General features: G+C 41.1%; 2 protein-coding genes across 19 annotated transcripts in view; both read left to right on the top strand.

Moving 5' to 3' along the window:
- Positions 1-15,336, top strand: part of r3hdm2 (R3H domain containing 2) — a 59,149-nt gene extending 43,813 nt beyond the window's left edge. For 10 of the 18 annotated variants that reach the window (XM_030419778.1, XM_030419773.1, XM_030419776.1 and 7 more), the window contains 9 exons: positions 3,574-3,709; positions 4,832-4,989; positions 8,186-8,325; positions 8,602-8,702; positions 10,294-10,463; positions 10,591-10,741; positions 12,795-12,886; positions 13,163-13,247; positions 13,715-15,336. In XM_030419778.1, the coding sequence (XP_030275638.1) occupies positions 3,574-3,709; positions 4,832-4,989; positions 8,186-8,325; positions 8,602-8,702; positions 10,294-10,463; positions 10,591-10,741; positions 12,795-12,886; positions 13,163-13,247; positions 13,715-14,091 (1,410 nt within the window). In that variant the 3' untranslated portion in view covers positions 14,092-15,336. The remainder of the gene's footprint in view (positions 1-3,573; positions 3,710-4,831; positions 4,990-8,185; positions 8,326-8,601; positions 8,703-10,293; positions 10,464-10,590; positions 10,742-12,794; positions 12,887-13,162; positions 13,248-13,714) is intronic. The other 8 variants (XM_030419786.1, XM_030419779.1, XM_030419783.1 and 5 more) reach the window with 1 other exon arrangement.
- Positions 15,337-17,126: 1,790 nt separating this feature from the next.
- Positions 17,127-23,934, top strand: LOC115582838 (SH3 and cysteine-rich domain-containing protein 3). Its single transcript, XM_030419058.1, has 13 exons — positions 17,127-17,310; positions 17,769-17,843; positions 18,139-18,217; positions 20,617-20,770; positions 20,905-21,002; positions 21,112-21,193; positions 21,530-21,627; positions 21,829-21,895; positions 22,639-22,688; positions 22,797-22,900; positions 23,015-23,066; positions 23,201-23,338; positions 23,748-23,934. The coding sequence occupies exons 2-13, from the start codon at positions 17,827-17,829 to the stop codon at positions 23,844-23,846; spliced, it is 1,038 nt and encodes a 345-aa protein (XP_030274918.1). The 5' UTR covers positions 17,127-17,310; positions 17,769-17,826; the 3' UTR covers positions 23,847-23,934.
- The last annotated feature ends 215 nt before the right edge of the window (positions 23,935-24,149 follow it).

The following is a 24,149-nucleotide window of genomic DNA, read 5'->3' as shown; positions in this document are numbered from 1 at the left end:
CTTTTTCCCCACTGTATTTTGTACAATATTAGATTGAAAAATTAGATTTCTGGCAGAGGACTTGAGTGTTGATGATTTCATAAAGAGAGAGCTGTGATAATATCACAGGAAGGGTCTGTGGAAGGATTAAAGTAGTTTATTCCATCCATGTTATTTATGTGTGAAATATGTTTAAGTGTTCATTTCTCCTTTAAATTTGATTTAATTTCCAACACGCGGACACGATCTGTGTTTGTGTCAGACTGTTCCTGCATCTGCTCTCTCAGGTGTTTGCCACTGTGGAAGATCGTGTTCCCTACACCTCATATTAATGAGTGTTGATGTAAAGATTTGTTCAGAGGAGAAGGGTGCACAGTGTGATCATCGCTGCACCTTGTTAACATGTAGTTACAGAGGTGAAACTTGATTTCTTTATATAACAGTTGTGTGATAGTTGTCTTGCTGTTGTTGAGTTTATATAATGGAAAAAGACCATAAGATTCATTTGGATAAAGTGTAGAGGGAAGTTGATCAGAAATGAACCTCGCAACTAAACCACAGAACTACATCTGATTCTGTTGTGTTATAAAATAAGAAGTAGAAGTGTCTTGATTTTGATTGTAGATTGAAATAAGCTTTCAGTTTGGATCATTGGAAGTCAACAGCAGGATCAGTGATTCTCCCAGGATTCTTTGTTCTCCCCACCCACCCAAACACTTCAAAGACTGCACAGCTAGCTTACCGGTAACCTTCAAGAAGACGATCAACTGACTGGTCGGTTTTCTATTTCAGAAATCCTTTATTCTTTTGTTTGGGACGAAGGTTTACTGGTGACAGATTAGGAAAACAGAGCCTTGTAACAAACTACATTTATTTTCATTTTCTTTGTTTATTGTTGAATCCTAGCTGGGTTGTATTTTTGTTCATCTCTGCAATCTTTATTTTTGGTGAATATTATGTGACTTGCCAAAATATAACCTGCAAAAAAGTCAGTTGGATAAACTCAAGCTGTTTTTTAAAGTATGCATGTCTTCTTAAAGAAGAATTTTAGAATGTGAGAATTGGACTGAATCCTGACTGTTAAAGTGCAAGTCAAATCAATAGTGGCACTGCCTGCACATTAAAACAGTGTCACGCTGTTTCCAAGTGAGTGATGGCCTTCCTGGTACAAGGAAGTAATAACTGATTTAATTGACAATGGCTCAGATGAGCTCTACTCTCAGTTAATACATTGTATTTATTTGTGTCCAGTTGTGGCACAAAGATGGCAAAGATAGAAGCCAATGCATCTTTATCAGAATACGGGTTGATCAAAAACCTTAAATTGTCACATTATACCTCTGTGACTCTGACTTTATTTAAGGAATCTTTCAAATACCATAAGAGCTACCCACTGAAGCATAAATGCCATAAAATCACAAATTAAAATGATCCTTCTTTTGTAAACCTCGAGTTTCATGTGCGTCACCTTCACATGCTCTGTCTCAGTCAGTCGGCTAGCCTGTCACTTTCTTCCGATTGCAGAGGCGGTGACAATAATGAGTTCTCTCACTCTCTGTCACTCACACTGTTCCTCCCCTCCCTCAGGCTCTTACTTGAATCCATAAAGTAGTTATTATAATTCATTTGAGGAGAGAGAACTAAATTGACCTGGCCATTAAACACCCTGTGGGAGACATTAGGCCCTGTAATGTTGCTCTGAGGCTAAGTCTTAAAGGAAGATAGTCTGTTCTGCAGAGTTTCTGATGGTTGATGTAACTAATGTCTTTTTTTAAATTGGCAATCGTGATGTGTTATGAAGGGAGTCTGTGGTCGGTAGTATCCGGTTAAAACAGTTTCTCAAGAGTGATGTTTTAACAGTAGATGTGATTGACAAAAGAGTGTTTACTGCAATCAGATGCACATTATGAGCTTTGTAATGTGCTTTAGTTAACTTGGAGACTATTAATGCAGATCTACTATTATCAGCCTTACAAATAGTTTAGCCATGTTGCCGCCATCTGTCTTTTTAGAACCTTCATGTGCTTTTATTTTGTAATTCTAAGTTCTGACCTATGCAGACAGTGTCTTTACATGCCTTTCATCACCCTACACACCATCTTATGTTATCCTCATTCTTAGATCTCTATACCTGTATAAACCACATTGGCTGGGAGAGGAAGATGCACTGTGTTGTTTGATGTGTGGGTGGTCAACAGTGTAACAGGAGTGCAAATATTGACACTGCTGCATCCTCTAGATGGGCTGAATGTGTCATGTATGCAGATGAAGGTGGAGGCAGGAACTATTGATCCTCCAAACATTCAACTTCCTCTCTTTTTGCTCGTTTGAAGTCTCTTTTGGAAATTCTGTATTGATACATTTAGCCCAGTTGTATAAGCTGCAAGCTTCACTGTTTGACACTTACATTTCTGGATGTTGCAGTGTTTCTCACAAATTAGGGAAAGGAAGGAAGGAAGGAAGGAAGCAAGCTCAGAATTAAGTTGGGCTTCTATTTGGGTTAGCAATGGATCGCGTGACTTGTTTTATTTGAAAGGAGTCACTGGTGGTGATGAACCTACAGGTTATTGTCCATCAAATCTGCAGTTTCAGCTCTATTAAGCTTTTTAAAAAACCATAGCATAATTTTTTCAGTTCTACGGTCCAATTTTATAAATTAGGGCGTCGTTACAGGGCTTGGGAAGTACAACTGAATGTGGAAAAAGCAGCATAAAGGCTTGTGGCTTCAGAGGAAGCTGCATGCATCCTGTGATGTCACTTATTGGCTCATTGCATTGTGGGAAATGTTGGCACCCAATTTTGGATCATTATCCATCTTGAAGGTGTCTCAGTCTACTTTTAATAGTGCAAATGAAGAAATTAATAGGCTATTACTATTCTGATTATAGTCCATGGGGCATTTTGAAATTAGAAATAAAACACAATTTAGATCATGAATTGGGATAGCAGTTAAATAGATCATTAAATTATGTTTTAGTCAGATAGTCTACCCCTAACTGAACTTATAATCATCATGTGGACAGATGTATCAGTCCGAACTAGTGTTAATGTTGCTCCATGTTACCCAGTTGTGTAAATAGGCGACTGTTTGCTTACACATTTACGACTTCAGCTTAAAAGATGATGACATGTCAGTGTGTCTGCTGACCCTAAGAAAAAGTCTTAAAAGTAAAGTTTTTAATGCAGGTTTCATATGTTCAGGCTGAGGTATGATTGTTAAAAGTAATCCACTAGTTGCATTTAAAAGTTGTAATATTCATGCAAACCTTCGACAGCAAAAACGTGGGAAAAGTGAATGTGTGTTCAAAAACAGAAGAGTTAAAGAACTCAGTTCTTTCACAGAAACAAAATTCACTCGTTCCAAACACCAATATATGATATAATTTTTATCTAGCAGGTCTGACAGTTATTTCCTTATCGACCATCTAAGTCTTGGGTTTTCATCGTGAGTCTGTGAAAGGAGAAAGCTTTGTATTCTCTCTGTGCCAAATGTGAAAGAGCTTAAAGCTAATCTTAGTCACTGATTACTCTTCTCTCATCTTTGTGTATGTATTTATTCTCTAAATTGTTTGTTTGTTTGTTGTTTCTCTTCAGATACAGGTGTCGTACTATCCTCCTGGTCAGTATCCCAGCTCAGGCCAGCAGTATCGTGTGCCCCAGCCCATGTCCCACCAGGTGTCTTATCCTGCCCAGCGCACACAACCCATACCTCAGCCCACACAGCAGTCGGGTAGGTCCATTTCACTGTACATCATCATCATCATAAACTGTACTCCAGCTCTTTATAGATGAATTGAAGGAGATAGATAATCGTATCAAGAATTAATATCAGTGTTTGCTGTTAACACACTGTCTTTCTTGTTTCATATTTTATTGAGCACATCTTTGTACTTATTTAGAGCACCCTGCAAATTTCTCCGGGACAAGTTAATACACTGTTTGCGTCCACTTGATTGGATATCCATACTCAGGCTTAAACCTGTGTATGATTCAGCAGTTAGCGTTTTTCTGGCTACCAGGTGAAAGGTGGATTTAAAGACTTGTCTCTGCACTGCTCTGCCAAGTCAAATATGCTCTGACCAAAATAGACCTTTCCTTTTTTCATGGAAAAACTTAACAGATTTATCCCTCAACTCCTTTCATTTGGGATCTGTGAAGGTTGGCTGTGTGTTTATACAGTACGTGACTGATAGACAGTGTTGACAACCTGTATGGACTCTGGCTCACAGCAGAAGCCTGCCAAATCTACTTGGATCATGAACATGGCAATCAGCAAGACCATGCATGACACCATGACAGCTGCCTTGTTTGGAATAGTGTTGTGATGGTGAAGATATATAGTTAAAGAAATATTAAACATGCAAACTGAGGCCATTCTTTAATTGTTCCAGTTATAATTAGGGCTGCAAATACTGATTATTTTCATTGTTAATTTGCTGATCGGGTATTTGTTTGGTCTTAAGGTGAGATCCTCGTATGTCTCGTTTTATCCACAACACAAAGATATTCAGTTTACTGTCATAGAGGAGTAAAGAAACCTGATCTATTCACGTTTAAGATGCTACAGTAACAGAATGTGTTCCTTCTCTCTCTTCCCTCTAAAACTATTCTTTATTATTCATTGGATCCCCATTAGCCTTTGTGTACCATCTCCAAGTTGCCTTTATTTTGGCCTTTAAGTCAAGATAACTTGGAGCACCATTACCTGCAAGTTGTTCTGGTCTGTTGGCTGAAGTCAGTTCTACTTCTGTCCTGTTGTACAAGGACTCAACTACCTTTCTGCTTTTTTTCTCCTCTTCCTTTGTTGACCCACTCTAAGTTCACTGCTCCACTTGTTGTCTCCTGCCGTCAGGTCTCCAGACCATGATGCCCAGCCAGCAGCCGAGCTACCAGAGCATGATGGGTGTGCAGCAGCCCCAAAACCCTGGTCTGCTCAATTCCCAGAGGGCAGGCATGGGAGGACAAATGCAAAGTATAATGGTTCAGTACCCGCAGATGACATCATATCAGGTATCGTATCATATCAATGGCTTTAATTCAGCTGTATAGGACATAATTGATAAAGAAAACAAAAAATGCACTTTTATTGTCATTGTTAAGTAGATGAACCTTGTGTGGTGATCTGAAAACTTTAGGCCCAGCAGGATCCATAAAATGTGGCTGATCTTTTCAGGTTAAACAGCTCCACCTGGTGCACATATGTTGAAGAATATGACCAGTTAAATGACCACAGAAATTTTCAGTTTTATTATTAACCTTGATCAACATTATCAATAATCAGTCAAGTCATGCAATTGTGACAAACTCAACAAAAACACATCAAGTAAACGGTATGAAAGTACACAAATTTACACATTTGATTTCTGGTGCTTTTAAAGCAGAAGTTTGAGCAGCTGATAGTTTCGATTCGGCTTAAGTTGACTTTATCAATTGTATTATTTTTTTTAAATATCTTATCTGTGGTGTGCCTATGGGTTGTGTGAAGCTCTTTACAACTAAGCCCTGTATGTTGGCCACCAAAGAGGACTGCTTTTATTATTGTTATGAGGGAAAAACAATGCGCAAAGATGGACCTTGTCAAAAAGCTTGTGAAATGTATTGGCCATTTGAGCAGCTGTGTTCAGTCCAGCACATAAACACATCGTTGCACAACAAGAAGTGGCAGCTCCACTTTCAGAGTATTATTTTTTAATCCAAATAATTAAATGAGAAAAGTCATGCAGAACAATGGTATGATCCTTAAACACTGTTATTAATGAAGACTGAGCCAATAATTAAACTGCTGTGTAGCTATGTGCTTAGCGGTAACAAAGGGAGCGAGCTTCCTGTCTGCAGTTGTCTTTCTTACTTGGAAGAGAATGTTAAAGGTCCCATATTATACTGTTTTTCATCAATTTCACACAGCTGTCAGTAGGGCTGGGCGATTAATCGAATTTTGATCGCGATTTCGATTTTGGCTTCTCATGATCATGAAAACACTGTAATCGAAGAAAAACGATTAACGTGCCACCGCGCGTCGTGTATGCAAACTACTGCGCTGTAAATGCACAGTGAACGCACCTGTGTCGCCTGCAGCTGCAGCAGTGAGTGTGTGGATCAATTGTGGAACGAGCGATTGAGAACATGGCAGAAAAGCAGCCTGAGCCTTTAGTTGAAAAGAAAGGTAGGACAACTTCGGTCATTTGGAGACATTTTGGCTTCAAGTCATCGGAGGTGGAGCAGAAGGAGATTGTTTGCAAAGTCTGTCACACCGTCGTGTCTGCACCCCAGGGCAACATGACAAATTTATTTAACCATAAAGTGGTCTATGACAAAGTATTGAGGGAGCAAAAGACCCCAAAAAGTGCAAGAGCGTCAACTTCAGCTACAGCCACCGCAACACAGTCCTCCATTGACGACACTCTTTACAATGCCGCTCCATATCCCACCGGCTCCCGGCGACAGCGAGAGATAACGGAGGCTGTGACATTCATGCTAGCTGAGGACATGTGCCCTATCAGTACAATTAGCAACGCAGGTTTCAAGACACTGGTCAACAGTTTGGACAAGCGGTACGTGTTGCCATCAAGCAAACATGCAAATAATATTATCATTTACTGTTTTACTTGTTACTAATCTATCTGGTTGTTTTTCTAAAAGTTATATTTAAAGTTGAGTTTTGGTGGCTCAATAAATACTTTTTTTGAAATCAATGAATAATCGTGTTTATCAATCGTGATTTCAATATCAATCAAAATAATCGTGATTATTATTTTTAGCATAATCGCCCAGCCCTAGCTGTCAGAGATCCAACAACTCTGTGTTCGATATGCATTGCCCCAAACGCATCCATGGTCCTGAATTCCAGCTGTCTAAAAGTCGCTCTGCTGAGCTCTATTCAGAGCAAGATGTTTCTGTGCCTGCACCTTTAAATGCTAATGAGCTCCGTCTGTCAACGCCTACTTGGGGAGCCCTTCCTGCTAGTCACTCTCAGGGAGAGGAAGCTCCTTATGCTAACGGTAGCACACGCTAATGTTTACGGTGGATGTAACACTATGGCTCGCAGAGATTTTTTCGTTCAACCGAACCAGTTTGACCCAGAATCGGACCCAGAAGGAGAGGCTCCTGAACTAGTACAGACTCTAAGGCTGCAGCAGGACGTTTCAGAATGGTTAGTGTGTCTCAATAATGATAGTTTGTTTGTATGTGTTGTTACAGTTACTACCATGTAGCTAATGGCTAACAGCTAGTGAAAGCTGTGTTTGTCTCCAACACAGTCTCCAAACTCTTGGACACTGTTCACATCATCTCTGTCTCGAGTCTGCACATGTTTCCAGACTTTTTACTGTGACAACCAAGCTCCCTCGTTATATTATTAATATTAAACTTGCTTCAAACGCCATTGCATAGCGGACCGAAGTGGAGCTAACTAGTTAGCCAATTTCCAGCTGACTTCACCATACTCGACGGCAACTGTAAATACTATCAAACCGCGGCAACACTTATCGGTGGCTCAGGTGCAGTTGCTTGGTCTGGTATGGTTGGTACTGACACTCGTTACTGAATCAGTCCGATGTCAAGTGGATAGCACACACATACAAGCTAACACGAACCGCAGCCGGCATGTTGTCGTTAAAAATGAAACACAACCACGGTCTCTTCTGTTGTTCTGTAGCTGGGACAGAATATAGGCACTTATGTTGATTATTACAACCAACAACAGAGCAATTTGCGTGTCTAGCTCTGAGCGACAATGTTGCGAAACAATGCTGTCTCACCGCTGGACACACCGAACTTCACCTCGGGGATGAACGCCCCCCTCTCGGATATCTCCTATCACTGCGCAGAGGAGGCGGGCCTATGATAATGACTCCTTTCGTTACATAACGAAAGGAGCAGAATCTGAACAGCCTGTAGGAGCGCCGTGTTACCAGTGGGTGGGCTGCAGAGGCCATGCAGGAATCGCTTGTTTTCCTCTTTCTGGGAGTTGGCAGGCTCACAGAGGACCAGCTTATATATGTAGAGAGCAGAGAAAATGTGTTTTTTATGATATGGGACCTTTAATACTACTCCAAACCCTCACAAACATAACAAGTTAAAATGGATGAACAGCGTTTTTATTGAATTGTAAAAAATGACACATTGATCCTTCTCTATCAGTCGTCTTTTCTCTGTTTTCATTTTTCTGAAATGGTGTCTTTTCTCTTGACCTTTGACACTTTTCTAGGTACCAGTGGGAAATGAAAATCAGCAGGTGGTGCAGCAGCAGTACCAGCAGCAGGTGATGGTACCAGTCAGCCAGTCTGTTCAGGGACCCATGCCTGTCTACTACAGTGTTATCACACCCACACAGCAGAATAGCACAAGGTATGTACAAATGAATACATATTCATATAAATGGAATGGCAGTAGTGTCGAAGAAATGTCCAATGAGCTTAAAAATGTGTTTACATTAAACCTACATTTTTGGCACAGTGATAATCATAATAGTCAGTTGTGACTGTGGGAGCTTCTTCTCACATACATGACATTTATTTTCTGGCAGAGTTGTGTGAATATAATCTTGTTTGCATGTGAATTACTTTTCAGTGAATTTCTCTCTCATTTTGTGTGTGTGTGTGTGTGTTTGTGTGTGTCCTGCAGCCCATCAGTAGGTTACCTGCAGCCCCCCAGCTCTGAGCAGTATCAAATCACACAGTCGCCGTCCCCTTGCAACCCTCAACAGTTGCAGCAGCAATATTCAGGTGAGACTTGGCATCAAGGGAGTCCAACATGGTCATTAGTAAATATGATGAACAAAATGATGAAAAAAAAAAAAAGGTTTTCCAAAAATTCAAAATACATATGTCTACATCTGTTGTTACTTTCCTGTTGTTTGACTACATCATTTTTAATAACTAGATGCTAAAATCGTAACAATATCCCATAATTTTGTCCATAGGCAGATTTTAACCACACATATCTGAAACCATTTATTTAAGAGAGGGTTCTGTTTACAGTTTACAGCATCAGTTCTCTCAGAATATCTTTCATATCCGAAGAAAATTGGTATTGCAACTGAAGCATCGATTTTGAGTTTATTTTGGATGATGGTGATGCCCTGCTCTGTCTTTGGTTCTGTAAGATTCAATTTTGTTTAAATTTTAAATAATTTTATTTCATTTGTGACCATGCCCCAGTGCATTATGCAATTCAGTGAAATCCGACGTGCAATTCTCCTTTACAAAACCAGGTGAAAGGTAATGAGGGAAAAGTTGAGACAGAGGCACACAGGGTTCACATGTCAAACCCGTAAATCGGGAAAAGGGAACGTTTGAAGAACTCCCAGAAAACTCTCACAAAGAACCTCGTGATTTCATTTGGCCTTAAGTAAATGTTGACCTATTTAGACCCATTTACTCAGGTGTATGTTTATTTGTTGACCACATACGGATGAGTAACCATTTATTTCTCAATTTTATTTCACACTCTGTTCTCAAACTTGCCTGATTCAATAATGTGTCGAAACTTTGAGTCTTGAGTTTTACAAGATGTTGTCAGCAGTTTATTTAACATGTTTGTAATAGTTTATCTTCTGGCATTTGATAGCTTAAACTGTGATACTGGCAGGTAAACCAGATGGTAATCTTGAACCAAGAAACAAGGCTTCATGGTTGTGTGGATTACAAGTTGTCTGCAGGTCATATCAGCCCTTAAAGTATTAAATGTTTTGTACAGCTTTTGATTAGTACATTTATTTTAACTCTGAAATCTGAAAGGTAGATAACCTGTTCAACCCCAACTCTAATGCTTTGATACTCATCTGCATCTCTTACCTGTTGTTCATGATAAAACCATCCACTTTTGTACTTGTATTTATACTCAAGACACAGAGAGTGAAAGTCCTAATGAGTGCTTATACTTTTTACAAAAATAATTCCCACATTGTCTCTAAAATTTTCCAGAAATTTTGAATTGTTTAATTGAATTTAATCTTTATGTAATCAGAAGGTGTCAATGAGATTAAGGCCTCTTGTCCAAGAGAACTGAGAACAAGAAACATTCCCAAGAACAAACAGCAAAGCTTCAAAATCTCCATTTGAAATGGAATGCAAGACTGTAATTTGAGTATGTCGCCATCAGTGGACTTACCCTTTTACTCATATTTTTATCTTTGTGATGAAGTATTGCAGGTAAATGTGAAGCTAGAAAATATGAACATTATTCAACCAGGAATTCAACCCAATCAACCAGAAACTGTCAGTGTTTTAAAACCATCGGTAGTCACTATTTAATGTCAAAAATCACCTGTATCTACATGTCTGTCTGTCTGTCTGTCTGTCTCTGCTCTCTCAGGCGTACCACCTCCCGGGCCTGGGGTGATGGTCATGCAGCTCAGTGTCCCCAATGGACCACAGCCTTCCCAGAACCCCCCTCTGGTCCAGTGGAACCCGTGCAAGTACTACAGCATAGAGCAGAGGCCCGGCAAGCCAGGAGAACTCTACAAACCTGATAACACTCCACAGGTACATGCAAATACAAATGAAGGTCTTTTCAGTTGGTGCCCCCTGGTGGCTTAAGATGTTATAATTTGATCATGGATATAGTGCTCATGTGTCACAGTATTTTATACCATTCTTCTCCTTTGTCCAGGCCAGTACACAACTGACGAGTCCCCTGGCCTCCCCCACTCAGTCTCCCACCCCGTCCCCCTCCGGCAGCGTCAGTAGTGTCTGTCCAGGTCTGGGACCATTACCCCTCATTTCCCAGTTTCCCCGGCCAGGAGGACCAGCTCAAGGTACAGGTGAACTCTGAACAGTACTTAATTATACGCTGAACACAGCCGTTCCTGTTTTTGCTCCCATTTACTTTTTCTGTACACACAAAAGACTTCTATCTTTCAAATGATGTTAGCAAATTTGCTTAAATCCGGGTTAGTTAGAACTTCGCTTTGATTAAACTGCGGGATTATAGCACAGTTGTGTTGGTGCAGGTTGCAGTAAAAGGCCAAAAATACATTTATTAGGCACTGAACTATAGATTTTACATGCCTGTAAAAGCGTATACATCATATTTACAAACAAACAGCAGTAAACACATTTACATATATTCATCAGAGGGCAGGAATGGGATAAAGGCCTTAAATTGCTTAAAAATGATCAACAAACGATGTAAATGGGACACAACCTTTCCCAAAACATGTTGCCACATCCCAAAATCTGAGAACTTGACTTAAACAAATTTTCACAACCATCACAAATCATTCCCCAAACTACAAAAATAAGAAGCAGGTTGTTATAAGTTATTTATCCTTTAGTTGACTGGTTAATAAACATGCTGTTACGGCTGTGTGCTTAAATCCCTGCTCAGACCTTTTCACCCACTTCCACAGTGACCCTCTAAACCTTGTCAGGTGGCTTTTGGCCATGAGCCTGCACGTTGTCATTTCACCTCACCTCAGCAGGTTCACATGACAAGGCACCGTGGCACCCAGTCAAACCTCGTGCACCCACACATGGCTTTGCCCTCGCCCATGTCCTTTGACCGATGGTTACACACAGTGCTACAGTACCTTTACTGAAAAATACAGCCACTGTTTGGCATGCATGGTTACATGTACAAATACGGTCTTGCATCAGTCTGTATCACCATGATGCTGGTCTTGACTATGCCGTACTCAAAACACCCAAATGAAAGAACTGAATTAGACCCTTTGACCCATTTCTAATGGCTTTTTTTATTATTTTGGACATTTTCTTTTAACTCTCCAAATTATGACGAAAGTAAATGTTGAATGTAAAATCTTTGCCAGTTCCACAAACCCTCATTAAATCCATCAGCCCTCCCCTTTTTGACTGCTGTTTATTAGTGTAATCTTTGTTATAACACTGTTTTTATGCTACCGTCTTGGCCAGGTATCCCTCATAGAAGAAAGTGTTTTTATTCTCAATTAATGCTACACAATTAATAAAACAATTATTGAGATTGCAATATGGTCAAATGCAATATCCAATTCACAGCAGCTGCATCTTATTAATAAAAATAAAATGCATGAAATAACAGCATTATAATGAACTACTGTAGATGTCCTGGCTAACAAATCCTCAGATGTAAGAAAACATGTTTGTTTCATACAGACGCCAACAAATGTCATCATAATTTGTTTATTAAAGTGAAAATGAAAAATGTGATGCAAAAATGATAATTCACAAATGATCACGAATCACATCACAATTGCAATCTGTCAAAATAATAACAAATATTTTTTTCACCATCTGTTCAGGTCACTGAGACCTTAAAGGGTAATTCCTGTATTTTAAAATCAATAAACCCGGCACACTAAAACAAACAAACTAACCAGTCCAGGCTGCAGTAGACACGCAGTTAGTGTGTTTTGCAAGGTGAGATGACAGTTTCTGTCAGTGGAGTAAGGCGGCTTTAAGGAGAGTGGTGTGACAGCTGTTTATGGTTAAACAAAAAGGCTCATACTCATTTATACAAAGGTCTGTCGCTGCTGTGTTCCTTTCCATACTGAACTTAGATTAACAATCTGAGCCAAAGAATGGACATTCTTTGGAGTAGGTTAATTTTTTTTGCTGGACCAATTAGTCATTAAGACACCAAAATATGTTAGAAGAGAATAAAATAAAATCATACAAATATGGCCCAGATATGGCCCAAGAATACCAGAATTCCCCTTCAATGTGACCTGTTTGATAAAGAACAAAACGCATGCTGATGTGGTTTCCCTGGTCTCCTCTTGCGGGGCAATGAAACTCTTAGGCTGAAGGTTTTTCAGGATGGATCATTTCAAATTTCAAACTTGTACATTTTAACTTTTATTGTATGTGGTTTAGGTGACGGACGCTACTCTCTGTTGGGGCAGCCTCTCCAGTACAGCCTGTGTCCTCCACTCATGCATGGCCAGTCCTCCTACAGCTCCCATCAGGTCAGTACTGACAGGCCTTTGCACTGCCTAACACCCAACATAATTCAGACCTTCTACATGTAAAGCACAGGATATTGACTGGTCTTGATACCTCTGAATCAAGCATTTGTTGCTATGTATTGCTATTGGTTGATAAGGTTTAAAAAGGGGGTGAATTCATGCTGTAACACTAGACTATGTTGCATCTGTCCCACTGATTGCTTATCCCACCATCTAGTGTCATGTTGTGGAATTGCATTGTCATAACAAGTCTCATAATATCCATGTTGCGTTCAGGGCCAAGGAGTAATGAAACACGGTGCACGGGGGAAGAAACAAACACTCAAATCTGCATCAACAGATCTCGGCACCACTGATGTTGGTAAGTTAAAGATGCATCACCACAGACCAGCATAACATCCATCAGTGTTTACATTAAACAGTATTCTGCTGCAGGTATTGTTACTCTTGCAGATGGTCTTATATGTCAGTGGATACTAGAGACAGGGATCAAGTCTAAGTTTTTTTCACCACCTTCCCACAACTGTCCAAAGGAAAAACTAAACTAAACTTTATTGTCATCTATAACTGGTAGTTGACTATGAGTTGGAAGTCTGAGCATTCAAAGTAGGTTTACCTCCAAACTGTACTCAAATGAAGCAGAGTTGTTACGTAAGCACATAGATGACCCCACATGTAATCTTATTTAGGCTGCAGGACCTGTCTGTCTTTTGTCGATATAGAGTTTACTGCATCCTATTGGATTTAAACACATCATATTTTCCTCTAAAGAAGATTGCTCAGCCTGCTTACGTCGTCAATCGTTCTCTGACACTCTTCTTTTTCCAGTGGTGAGTCGAGTACTAGAGGTAACGGACCTGCCAGAAGGGATATCACGTCCAGAAGCTGAAAAGCTCTTCAACCAGCTGTTGATGTGTGGTGCCAAGATCCAGTGGCTGAAGGAGCCCCAGGGAGGCAGAGGAGGAGCAGGTGGCTGTGGCCCCTGTCCTGGTGCAGGGCCTTCAGGTCCAGGAGCCACTGCTGGGCCGAAATGCGACAACAGCGACCCTGCTCACCTCTACACAATAGTGGCAGTGTTCTCCAGCACCATGGCTGCCCAGAGTGCTTTCTTCAAACTTAACAACAGCGGGGCCAGCCTCTTCAAACTGAGAGCCGCCAAAAAGAACTATGACCTGCGTGTGCTGGAGAGAGCCAGTTCTCAGTGAAAGGAAAAGAGAGGGGGAGGAAAGAAAGTCAAAGAGACAGACAGAAAGAAAGACTCTTGGTGGAGTGGTGGAAAAGGAAGGAGGACTGAGGGGGACTGCTCTTAGTGTACAATTTAAAAAAAAAAAAAAAAAAGAAAAAAACTTGAGTTAAATGATGTGTCAAATGTATAAAAGGGAAGAAGGTGTGAATCATGAGGTGGCTGGTGTTTGGTTGCAAATATGATTTTGTCGTTTGTTTTTATTCATTGTTTTTGTTTTGTATTTATATAACAGAAGAGCACACAAGACACGTGAGCAGATGTTTCACTGTTGCTGTGGAATGTGTGCTGCCATTATACAAAAACACACACACACACACACACACACACGCACACAAATGAGGAGACACAGACACACAAACGCAGGCAACAGGGTCACGTAGCACATAACAAAAACACACTGGACAGTCGACCTCAGTCAAACCTTTTCCTCCTCTTCCTCCTCCCTCCACTCTCCAACCCTTTCCTCCTTGTTCCTCCTTTTTCTGCCAACACTCTCCCCCCTCTCCCTGAACTCTCCGTCGCCCAGTTGTCTCTTAATCTCACATATTTATAAATTTTCATACGCACAGTTGCGCACTCTCTCTGCTTTTCCCCACCGCTCTCCCCCTCTTTTTCTTGCCATGTCTCATACTGCCTCCTCTCTTCCTCTGCTTCCTCCGTCCCCTCTCATGTACTCTCTCACTGCTCTCTCCTCTCTTGCTTTCTGTTTGCCTTACTGCTGTTGTGGGTTTCTGTATTGCGCTGTTTTGTTTTTTTTTTTCTGAAAAGTTTTTGTTTTGTTTTTTTTTTTGTTTTTTGGGATTCAATATATTTATATAAGTGATGTAAGGAATAAAAGAAATCTATATATTCAGTGATTTTTCTTTCTTTCCCCTGAGTGAAAAACTTTAGGCCTTCCTTTAACCTTTACTCCTCCCCTTTTCATCCCTCCTCTCCTCTTCCCGGCATTTTTTCCCCCTCCTTACTGCCCTCTACCTCATTTCTTTGGTCCTCTCCTCTCTTCCACAACCGCCCCCACATATCCCCGCCCGCTCCACCCCGACGCCCCCATTGTGTTTGCGTTTTTCGTTGACAGCTGTGCAGAACGTATAAGAAGAAGTAGTTAAAGTGCACAATGATTGCATATGTCTACTGTAAATTTTATTTAATCTGTTATTTTTTGTTTGTTTTTAAAAATATAAAAGTCGAGAAAAAATCTATCAAATCCTCTGTGTCGTTGTGGTTCATTTATTTGACTTTACTGAAGCTTACCAACTCTGTAGTCTGAGCTACGTTGTGTACAGCCCGGTCCAAAGGTCCACTGAGACCACTTTGAACATTTCTTATATTGTCATGTAAACCTGGAAATAATCAGGAAGGTTGAGGATTCATAAAGTGGCAGAAATGAAGTTTTCTACGGGGGGCATATAACTCTAAAAATGCTTTTTACTGAAACTGGATCAGTTTTCTTCAAAGCACGATCAGACAGACCCAAAGTGACCACACTTTAAGGTCAATACACCACACTTGGAGAAAGAAAAGCATCTTCATCTCAGATACAGGATCTTCTTAATAAACAAACACCAGACTCGAAACAGCTCAAGTCCTGTCAAAAGAAGCCTGTCTTGTAGTGGTCTCAGAGGACGAGTGTTGGGCCTTCAAATGCCAAAAGTTCACAGCGTATGAGTGGGGGAAAAAAAAGTCTGAGATTTATGTCGGCAACAGAGGCTGTATGCAAGGAGACGAACGGGAGAGAATGCAACCTAACCTAATTAACCTAATTCATATGGCGCCATATTTTGACAGATGTTATGTCACTTTTTATAGAGAGCAGGGCCCCAACATTCAACTGGTGATAAATAATAAATACCTATACAGACAATATACATGCAGTAAATGTACACGTACACATACACAAAGCTATACAAATATTTACATTGACATTAAAAATAAATTGTAACCATATCTCAAGTGTACTTTATATGATTAGTAAACAAAAGCAGGTTGGTGAAGATTAGTGAAAAGAAATGATCTGATCATTACGGAGGCCTTCCTTCTACATAACTATCCATCTTAGTTAAGAGCTGGTGAGGAAATACTTAAATGGTTTATAATACAGGCTACTGTACATTCAATATATGTCAACAAACCTTTGTTTCCATGGTCTTCAGGGTAACACTTTTAATTTACAGACCGGTAATTACAAATATTATGAAAGACATTGCTTAGAAATAACATGAGTAAATTCAGTTAAATGCAGGGGTACAGTTACTGCAGAATAAACATGTTTGCTCAGTTAATGTCTGGGTATTGAGCAGAAACAAATCACTCAGGTAGTTACTACGTATTAAGCATATATATCCTGTATGATAAATATTACATTAATGTTACTCTGTAACTAACCGGTACTTTACAGTAATCCAAGGTAATTCTACAACAACTTGTCATGATGACTAAACTGATATCATTTGTTATTTCTTTGCAGTTTTCCTACACTGATAAAGACCTGTATATTAAAGGGTTACCGTTCAGAGTTAGTGCATTATGTTTAAACTTTTCTGGTGATCATTTTATTAGTTAATGGACTTTACATCCAAGGAACTTTCTGAGTGAAAATGAACATTTTTTAGTTCGGGCCGATGCAGCTGAACGAGTTTCTTGTGTCTCTGGCCGAGAGGGATTTTCATATTCTTTAGACGAGTGACCGCTGCCTCCAAAAACCCTTTATTCTCTGTCTCAGTGGCTGATTCAGTAAAAATAAATAAATAGATAAATAAAAATTTAAAAAACACAAAACAAGAGAACTCACAAATTCCACAAATTTCGAGTGTGATAATACTCTAACATTATGCTTCGCTTCACTGAGCGAGGAGCCAGAAGCAGAGCACTCTGTGTTTTAACCACTCAGCTGGGAGAGCTTCTCAGCTTTTAAAGTGCTCAGCTGTCCCATACTGTCACATTAACGCACACATGAACACACACACACACACATGACCCCGCACACACATACAGACATAGGGCTTGGCCGGGTTGGCCTGCTGGCATTCACTCATCCCAGTGTCCCACCTGTTGGAGCCTCATTTGGATAGGACGGAACTACGGGGCTGCTAGAAAAGACTCCCATGAAGTTTAAATCTGCGGGGACCCCTCCTGACTGCAACCACCTGATTTAAAGAAGACGGGGGATCCAAGTTTAACGGTCAGTTGACAGCTTTTCTAGCCACTCCTAACCCCTTACTAATACTTGCTGGGACACTTGCTAAGTGTTAGATTGCTAAATGTGTTTCTTGTTTGTGTCCTAAACTTGTATTCTAACATGTAAAGCCACCCAGAGAAGGAGGAAACCCTCTTAACCCCTCCGTAACTTCCACTGGCCGTATCTTGTACCAGGTTTCAAGTCAGCCCTGTTTAAACTTAGCTAAGATCAAGTTGCCTACTCAAAACAGACCTCAGTGATCAATACATCTTGAAAAACGACAGCCGTAAAGTGATGCCAGACAAGGTGGATCAACAATATTCACACATCTGAAGTGTGTTTTGACAGATCTGATTTGATCATTAATTGTAAGATAGGCAGAAAGGAGATGCTTCATTATCAGTAGCCTACAGAGATTTCAGAAACAGAAGTGATGCTCGTGTTTTTTTTTCTCTCCACAGTGCCACCTACTGGTCCGGGCCTCGAATATCTGGAGGAACCACGCTTCGACTGACCAACATGGCTAATTATGACTCGTAAGTTCAGACTGCAGAGAGGACCAGAAAAAGGATAAAACACATGTCACTCTGTTGATAACTGATGCACAGATTACAAACAACTGTACGTTTTCTTGTATTTTGAACGCCTGGTTGCCTTACACATCCCCTTGATATCAGAAAAGAAACTTAAAGAACAGAAAGTGCACAGTTGGAAGCCAGAGAGAACAGTAAAACAAGCTTAAGAACACGAGCATGTGATGTCTGAGCTGGGAGGGTTTTGTCTCTCCAACATTTGCTTCCCGACGTGACATTTGCCATCTTCTGATGACAGGCTGGATGACAAGGACTCCGTGGATATTCATGACAACCCACCGCTCCCTGATAATGTGGTGAAAGAGGAGGACAACACGGTGAGACACCCGAAACCCACAACTTACCATGTGGCACGCACGTCAAGGGACCTGTTTGCTATGCGGGCCAACTGTCCAGAAAACTGATAGATCACTGTCGAGTAAGGTGAAGTGGGGTGGCAGAAAGTGTCCGTCTCTGAAATGTGTACAATGTCCAAATACAAATAAGTTGAAGGGAGAACCATATTGGTGCTTATTGCTGTAAAGACACCATTTAAAAGCAGTCAACAGCAAAAAACCCAATCACCAGAATAAATGCTGGCAATGTGCATTTCTACAAACCACCAGATATGATGACGCTTTAGTTTCTTTATGCCGCAACTTTATGTTTCTTTAGTTTCAATTTTGAATTTGATCTCATCAAAGCTGTGCTTTTAGTCTGGTTGGGTTTATGCACGAGAGCCATTTGTTAAGGGTGAGGAAAAGATGGTGTTTTGGCTTAAATGATCAGTCGCCACATTAGCTGCAGGATATTATTGTTCTGAGGTCTCCTTAAAAATAAGGTGACTTCACACTTAGAAATATTATAACGCAGGCTTGAACAGTTGTCACTGACTTGGCAGCCTCCTCGCCTGTGACTCCACTGCCACTCCACCGTGATATGACACATTTTTGAAGTGTGAACTCCTGATATTTTATCCAGGGGACGGGGCTGTTGACAAATGCGAACCCTGGACAACCAACCAAAACTCTGGGAATAGTCGGCTTCCAATGGAGGAATATCTGAATTATTGTTGTGCGGTCGAGCTGACCCTTGATTTGTATCCATCCGGCTGAATTTCCTCACTGGTAACACTCGATACAGAATCTAAGGACAGACGTTACATCGACGGTTTGTCTTTGCTTGATTTGTGAAAAATAAATAAACTGTGGATTTGAATTAGTTAACTCTAAGCTGACATGTCTGCTGCGGCGTTGTGGTCGGTTTGTTTAGGAATCCTGACAGATAAACGGAGCTGCTGAGTGATGGAGCTGTAATGTGTGAACTCTCCCCGCTATTATCGGTTATTGTAGTGTTAATCCACAGCCTGGCGGCCGCGGGACTCCTCTAATCCTGCCAGAGATGGAGAGTCGGAGCCAGTTTGGTTCTGTCAGGCGTCCCTCTGAGAGTGTGTGTGTGCGTACAAAGCTGTGAATGCGTGTGTGATGTCCTCATGACTCTGTTTAACCAGACTGTAGTATATTTAGGAGTAATGTCAGGCTTTGTTACATCCAGTTGGGAATTTTGTCGGTCTCTGTTGAAGCTATTTTGAGATCTAAGCCCCTTTCGCTTGATCCCGCCTGTGGTCTGTATGTGAGCGTGTGTGTGTGTGTGTGTGTTCATCTTTAAAACTCCCAGTTTCATGCAGAATTACAGCTCAATTTAGGAATATCACCAAAATAAGAATGTGAAAAAGACACAGTAGTCCCGACGTGTGTGTGTGTGTGTGTGTGTGTAGGTGTGTGTGTGTGTGTGTGTGTGTGTGTGTGTGTGTGTGTGTGTGTGTGTGCACGCTTGTCATTATTCATGGATCTGTCTCGGGCTGATACGATACAGTTTGTGTGAGCACCAGACAGACTCCATATGACTCAGACCGCAGTGTGGTTCAGTATTAATAGAATCGTTCTCATATAAATGTGTCAGGCTGTGGGGTGGTGCAGGATGCTGTGTGACCGTTTGGATTAAACAGAAACAGAACTGATGGAGGAGGTTTAACTCGGTTTGTTCTGACTTTGCTAGACTGCAGAAGAACCTGCTGCCGTTCCACCAGACTGCAGAGCAGCTTCTCTCTATCTGTCCTCTGCAATCCACAATAACCAACCAACCGAACGTCAGACCGACCTTTATTCGATCGTTGTTTGAATAGCGCCAATTCACAACAAAAGTCATCTCGTGACACTTTCCACATCACAGGCAGAAACCTCGGAGCAGAACCCGGACTCAGTGGTGGGCGGCCATATGCGTGGACTTTCTTATCCATCTCCAAAAAAACAATACATTTTTTTTTTAAGATTGATTTATTCCATTCCCACTGAAAGGGACTTCACCTCTATGTTGCAGAATGATAAATAAATGGACTTTGTTTCTTGAAAGCACACTGGCTGATAAACCTCTTCATGATACACATCTCTTCTGTCAAGTCTCTACTGTTATCTATGAGAGGCCAGAGAGGCAGAAGGTGAAAAAAACAATGGTGATCAATTTTTTAAGTTTGAGCTATATATACTTTGGAACAGATGGAAAACATAGTTAAGTTAAACTAGTTAAACTCCAGTAAAAGTGTAGTGGGGGGGGGGGCTCTGGCACAACTTCCCCTATTTCCAAGGAGAAAGTCTGAAGAGGTCAAAGAAGTTACAAGTCCATTGTGCTGTCATGTCAAAATGTCTCGCCTTTGACCTGCTACCTTCTCTATCTCCAGGTGTATTTCATCTATGACGAGGAGGTAGAAGTGGAGGAGAAAGACGAGTCACCTCCCGAACCGGTCAAACCCGTCAACGACAAACCTCACAAGTTCAAGGACCACTACTGCAAGAAACCGAAGTTTTGTGACGTCTGTGCGCGCATGATAGTTTGTGCGTCCACCTCGTGTCTCCTTTCGGTTTCCTGCGTGTCAAAAAACGTTGACATCAGTGCATTGTGATCTTTACAGATGTGTTCTCTGAATGTAATTGTGCTTTTATTTTGTTTTTTCTCTCTCTCTCTTCAGTGAACAATAAGTTTGCACTGAGATGTAAGAACTGCAAAACCAGCATCCACCACCAGTGTCAGTCCTACGTCGAGTTCCAGAAGTGTTTTGGCAAAATTGTGAGCTTTCATGTTACAGAGTGCTACTGATTGTGACTCCAAATGCACTACAGGGATTATTTTTCGTTCGGATATTCAGTGTACACACTCGTCTCCTCTCCTGTTGTAGCCTCCTGGATTCAGAAGAGCCTACAGCTCTCCTCTTTACAGCAGTCAGCAGAACGCCACAGTCTCACAGCTGCTGCCCTTTTGTGAGTCCAGCATATGTTCATTCTTCCACCCTGACGACGAATTAACCACTCATTATCTTCATGTTTCTTAAATATGATTACAAGTTTACGATTATTTCCCAGCCAGATGTTGGATTTCAGCTTGTAACCTCGTCATGAAAGGAGCATAATACCTCTATTTCCACTTGTGTGTGCAAAAGTTCCAATTACATGTTTTGATTGTCACCAGATACGATCACAGATGAAAAGAAAGTAATAACAACAACCTTAATTCACTGCTGTTTTTGAAATCCTCTGCTGCATCAGACTTAAAAATGTTGTCATATTTTCTCTTGATCGATGGCGTCTGGTCGGCAGCGCAGTCAAACCGCACCGACCCCGTGTTTGAGACGCTGCGCATCGGTGTGATCATGGCCAACAAGGAGCGTAAAAAAGGGTCAGAGGACAAAAAGAATGTGAGTGCGAGAAAACGCTTCGTACAGCTCGCGGCTCTCTGTGCACGTGGTGAAATATAATCAGCATACGTAAAACTTTTTCAGCCCTTATGAGCCAGTTTCAGATGTAAAGATATCCATACATTTGAATGTAGTCATCTGGTCATTTTACTTTTTTCAGAATATAACACAAATGACGGTTGTTTTTCCTAAATTGCTCAGATGATGATGATGATGATGGAGGATGATGAGTCCCAACCCAAACAGGAGGATGAAGGAGGTGAAGGAGGTGAGTGTGCACTGACCAAAAAGAGACTCAACAATCAACTATTTTGCAAATTGGAACCTTAAAGAATAAGTTCACTTAAAAACTCATCATCAGTCATTATGTACTAAACCCTCATGCTCTCCGATGGAACGTCAACTGAAGTTTCGCAGTCCACAAAACGTTTCTGCAGCTCCACAACAAAACAGCGCTGCAGCATTCTCTAAAGCAGCTGAAGTGGATGGGGACTTGTTTTAAAATGTTTAAAAAAACAACCAAAGTAAAGAAGAAAATGGTGCCATACAGCTTATCCCACGTGATCTATGTATGTGGAAGCCCCCAAGATCCTGAACTGATTGATCGTGGAAACTGTTCAGAGGGGCTGCATGCTAACAGTTTTAGCTTTGCAGCTACTATTAACATTTACAGCCTTAAAAAGGGCGTAAATAATGTTTTTTTACTTCTGTAAATTCGTATTACAACATTTTATGTTTGATTTCATTTGCCTTTTAAATAAAAATGTTAAAGCTTCACCTTTCCATCGGCATGAGAGTGGGCAGATAATGACTGTATGTTCATTTTTGGGAGAACTTCTCCTTCAACTTAAATCACCTGGAAGCCATTGTTACAAGGTACAGATCTTCTTCTGCCTGATTTTGAACCTTCAGATAACTTTTTGGTCAAGCCTTTGTTCCTTAGAATAATGAAGGTAGAACCTGTGAAGGTGAATAACTTCCTCTCTTTTTGTTTGTTTGCTCGTATGCCAGCGAACACAGAGGGAGACAAAAAAGGAGACAAGGCTCCTGCCGATGACAAGGTCGGAAATGATGATGATGATGATGATGATGATATCTAATGAAAAGCATCGTAATTGCAACTGGTGATGTGAAGTCATTACTGTGCCTTGTGTGTTTGTGTTTATCAGAGTAAAAAGCCTCAGCCCGGGAAGATCGGTGTGTTCAGTCAGTCTCACTACTACTTGGCTCTGTACCGCTTCAAAGCCATAGAGAAAGATGATCTGGACGTTCAGTAAGTCCCCCTCAGAGCCTTCAGCGATCCGCCTCAGTGTCTTTCTCCCTAACTGCAGAAAAAAAATACTCATGTGGGTCAATACTGAAAGATCATATCCTGTTTGTTCCCAAGTGCTGGCGACCGCATCACAGTGATAGATGACTCCAATGAGGAATGGTGGCGGGTGAGTCGTACATTTGCTTTCTCGTCCAACTCCTTCACCCACTCTCTCAGGTTTTTCAAAGCCACCACTGGGCAATATGTTTGCGTTCACGTCAAGTCTGCAGCGCCTCACTTTTAAACCTGTTGCACCAACAGGGGAAGATCAGAGAGAGAACGGGCTTCCTCCCTGCCAACTACATCATCCGGGTGCGATCGGGAGAGGTGGTCTACAAGGTGACGCGCTCCTTCGTCGGCAACAGAGAGATGGGCCAAATCACCCTGAAGAAAGACCAGGTGAACCCACTCTACACATAGTGGCTTTAACGCACTGTAACACACTCAAAAACGTCAACTTTGACACACTCAAATCTTGATCTGGACGATTCCTGCACTCTGATCCAGTCAAATGTTTCTGCCTCTGCGTTTGTACAGGAGAGATTGTATAATTTGCTCTACTTGTTGGGCGACACAGTTCCTCCCACAGGCTCCAAACGTGTTTTACATGCACATCTCTGTCCCCTCCTGCTATTGGGACTTGTTCTGCATTCATAAACGTCTCACTGCACACTGCAACTGTTGGACTGCGGATTAATTTCTGCTCAAAGTTCCTGTGTCCTCTCTGCGGATTTGTTGTTGATTTGCTGCATGAGATAATCGACAACCCTTCCCGGTGTAAATAAGTGTTTATCTCGCGTGTCCTCAGATCGTGGTGAAGAAGGCTGAGGAGGTCAACGGTTACCTGAAGGTCAGCACGGGACGGAAGCTCGGCTTCTTTCCCGCCAACCTGCTGCAGGAGATCTGAGGAGGAGGAGGAGGATCTCAGTTTCATCACCTGCTGTGGCTAAAACACTTGATCACAACATAACCAGCAATAAAAAGTTTATACTTGAATTTGAACTTTCCACACACATCAGTGTTTATGTTCGCTCAGCTGTAACCTTTACACACCATTCTTGAGTGCAGAATGTATTGCGATGAATTTGCTGTGTGCTGTATGAAAAAAATACTAATAATGGTCCAAGAAAACAGAACACCACCACAGTTCATGTAAAATGAACAAACGAAAAAGAAAAAAAAAATTCTGTTCACACAAGTTTATACAAGT

The sequence above is a fragment of the Sparus aurata genome, chromosome 6 (assembly GCF_900880675.1).
Source record: "Sparus aurata chromosome 6, fSpaAur1.1, whole genome shotgun sequence".
In the NCBI taxonomy this organism is placed as follows: Eukaryota; Metazoa; Chordata; class Actinopteri; order Spariformes; family Sparidae; genus Sparus; species Sparus aurata.
The sequence above is the reverse complement of the archived record's forward strand: the minus strand, read 5'-3'. Positions and strand labels throughout refer to the sequence as shown.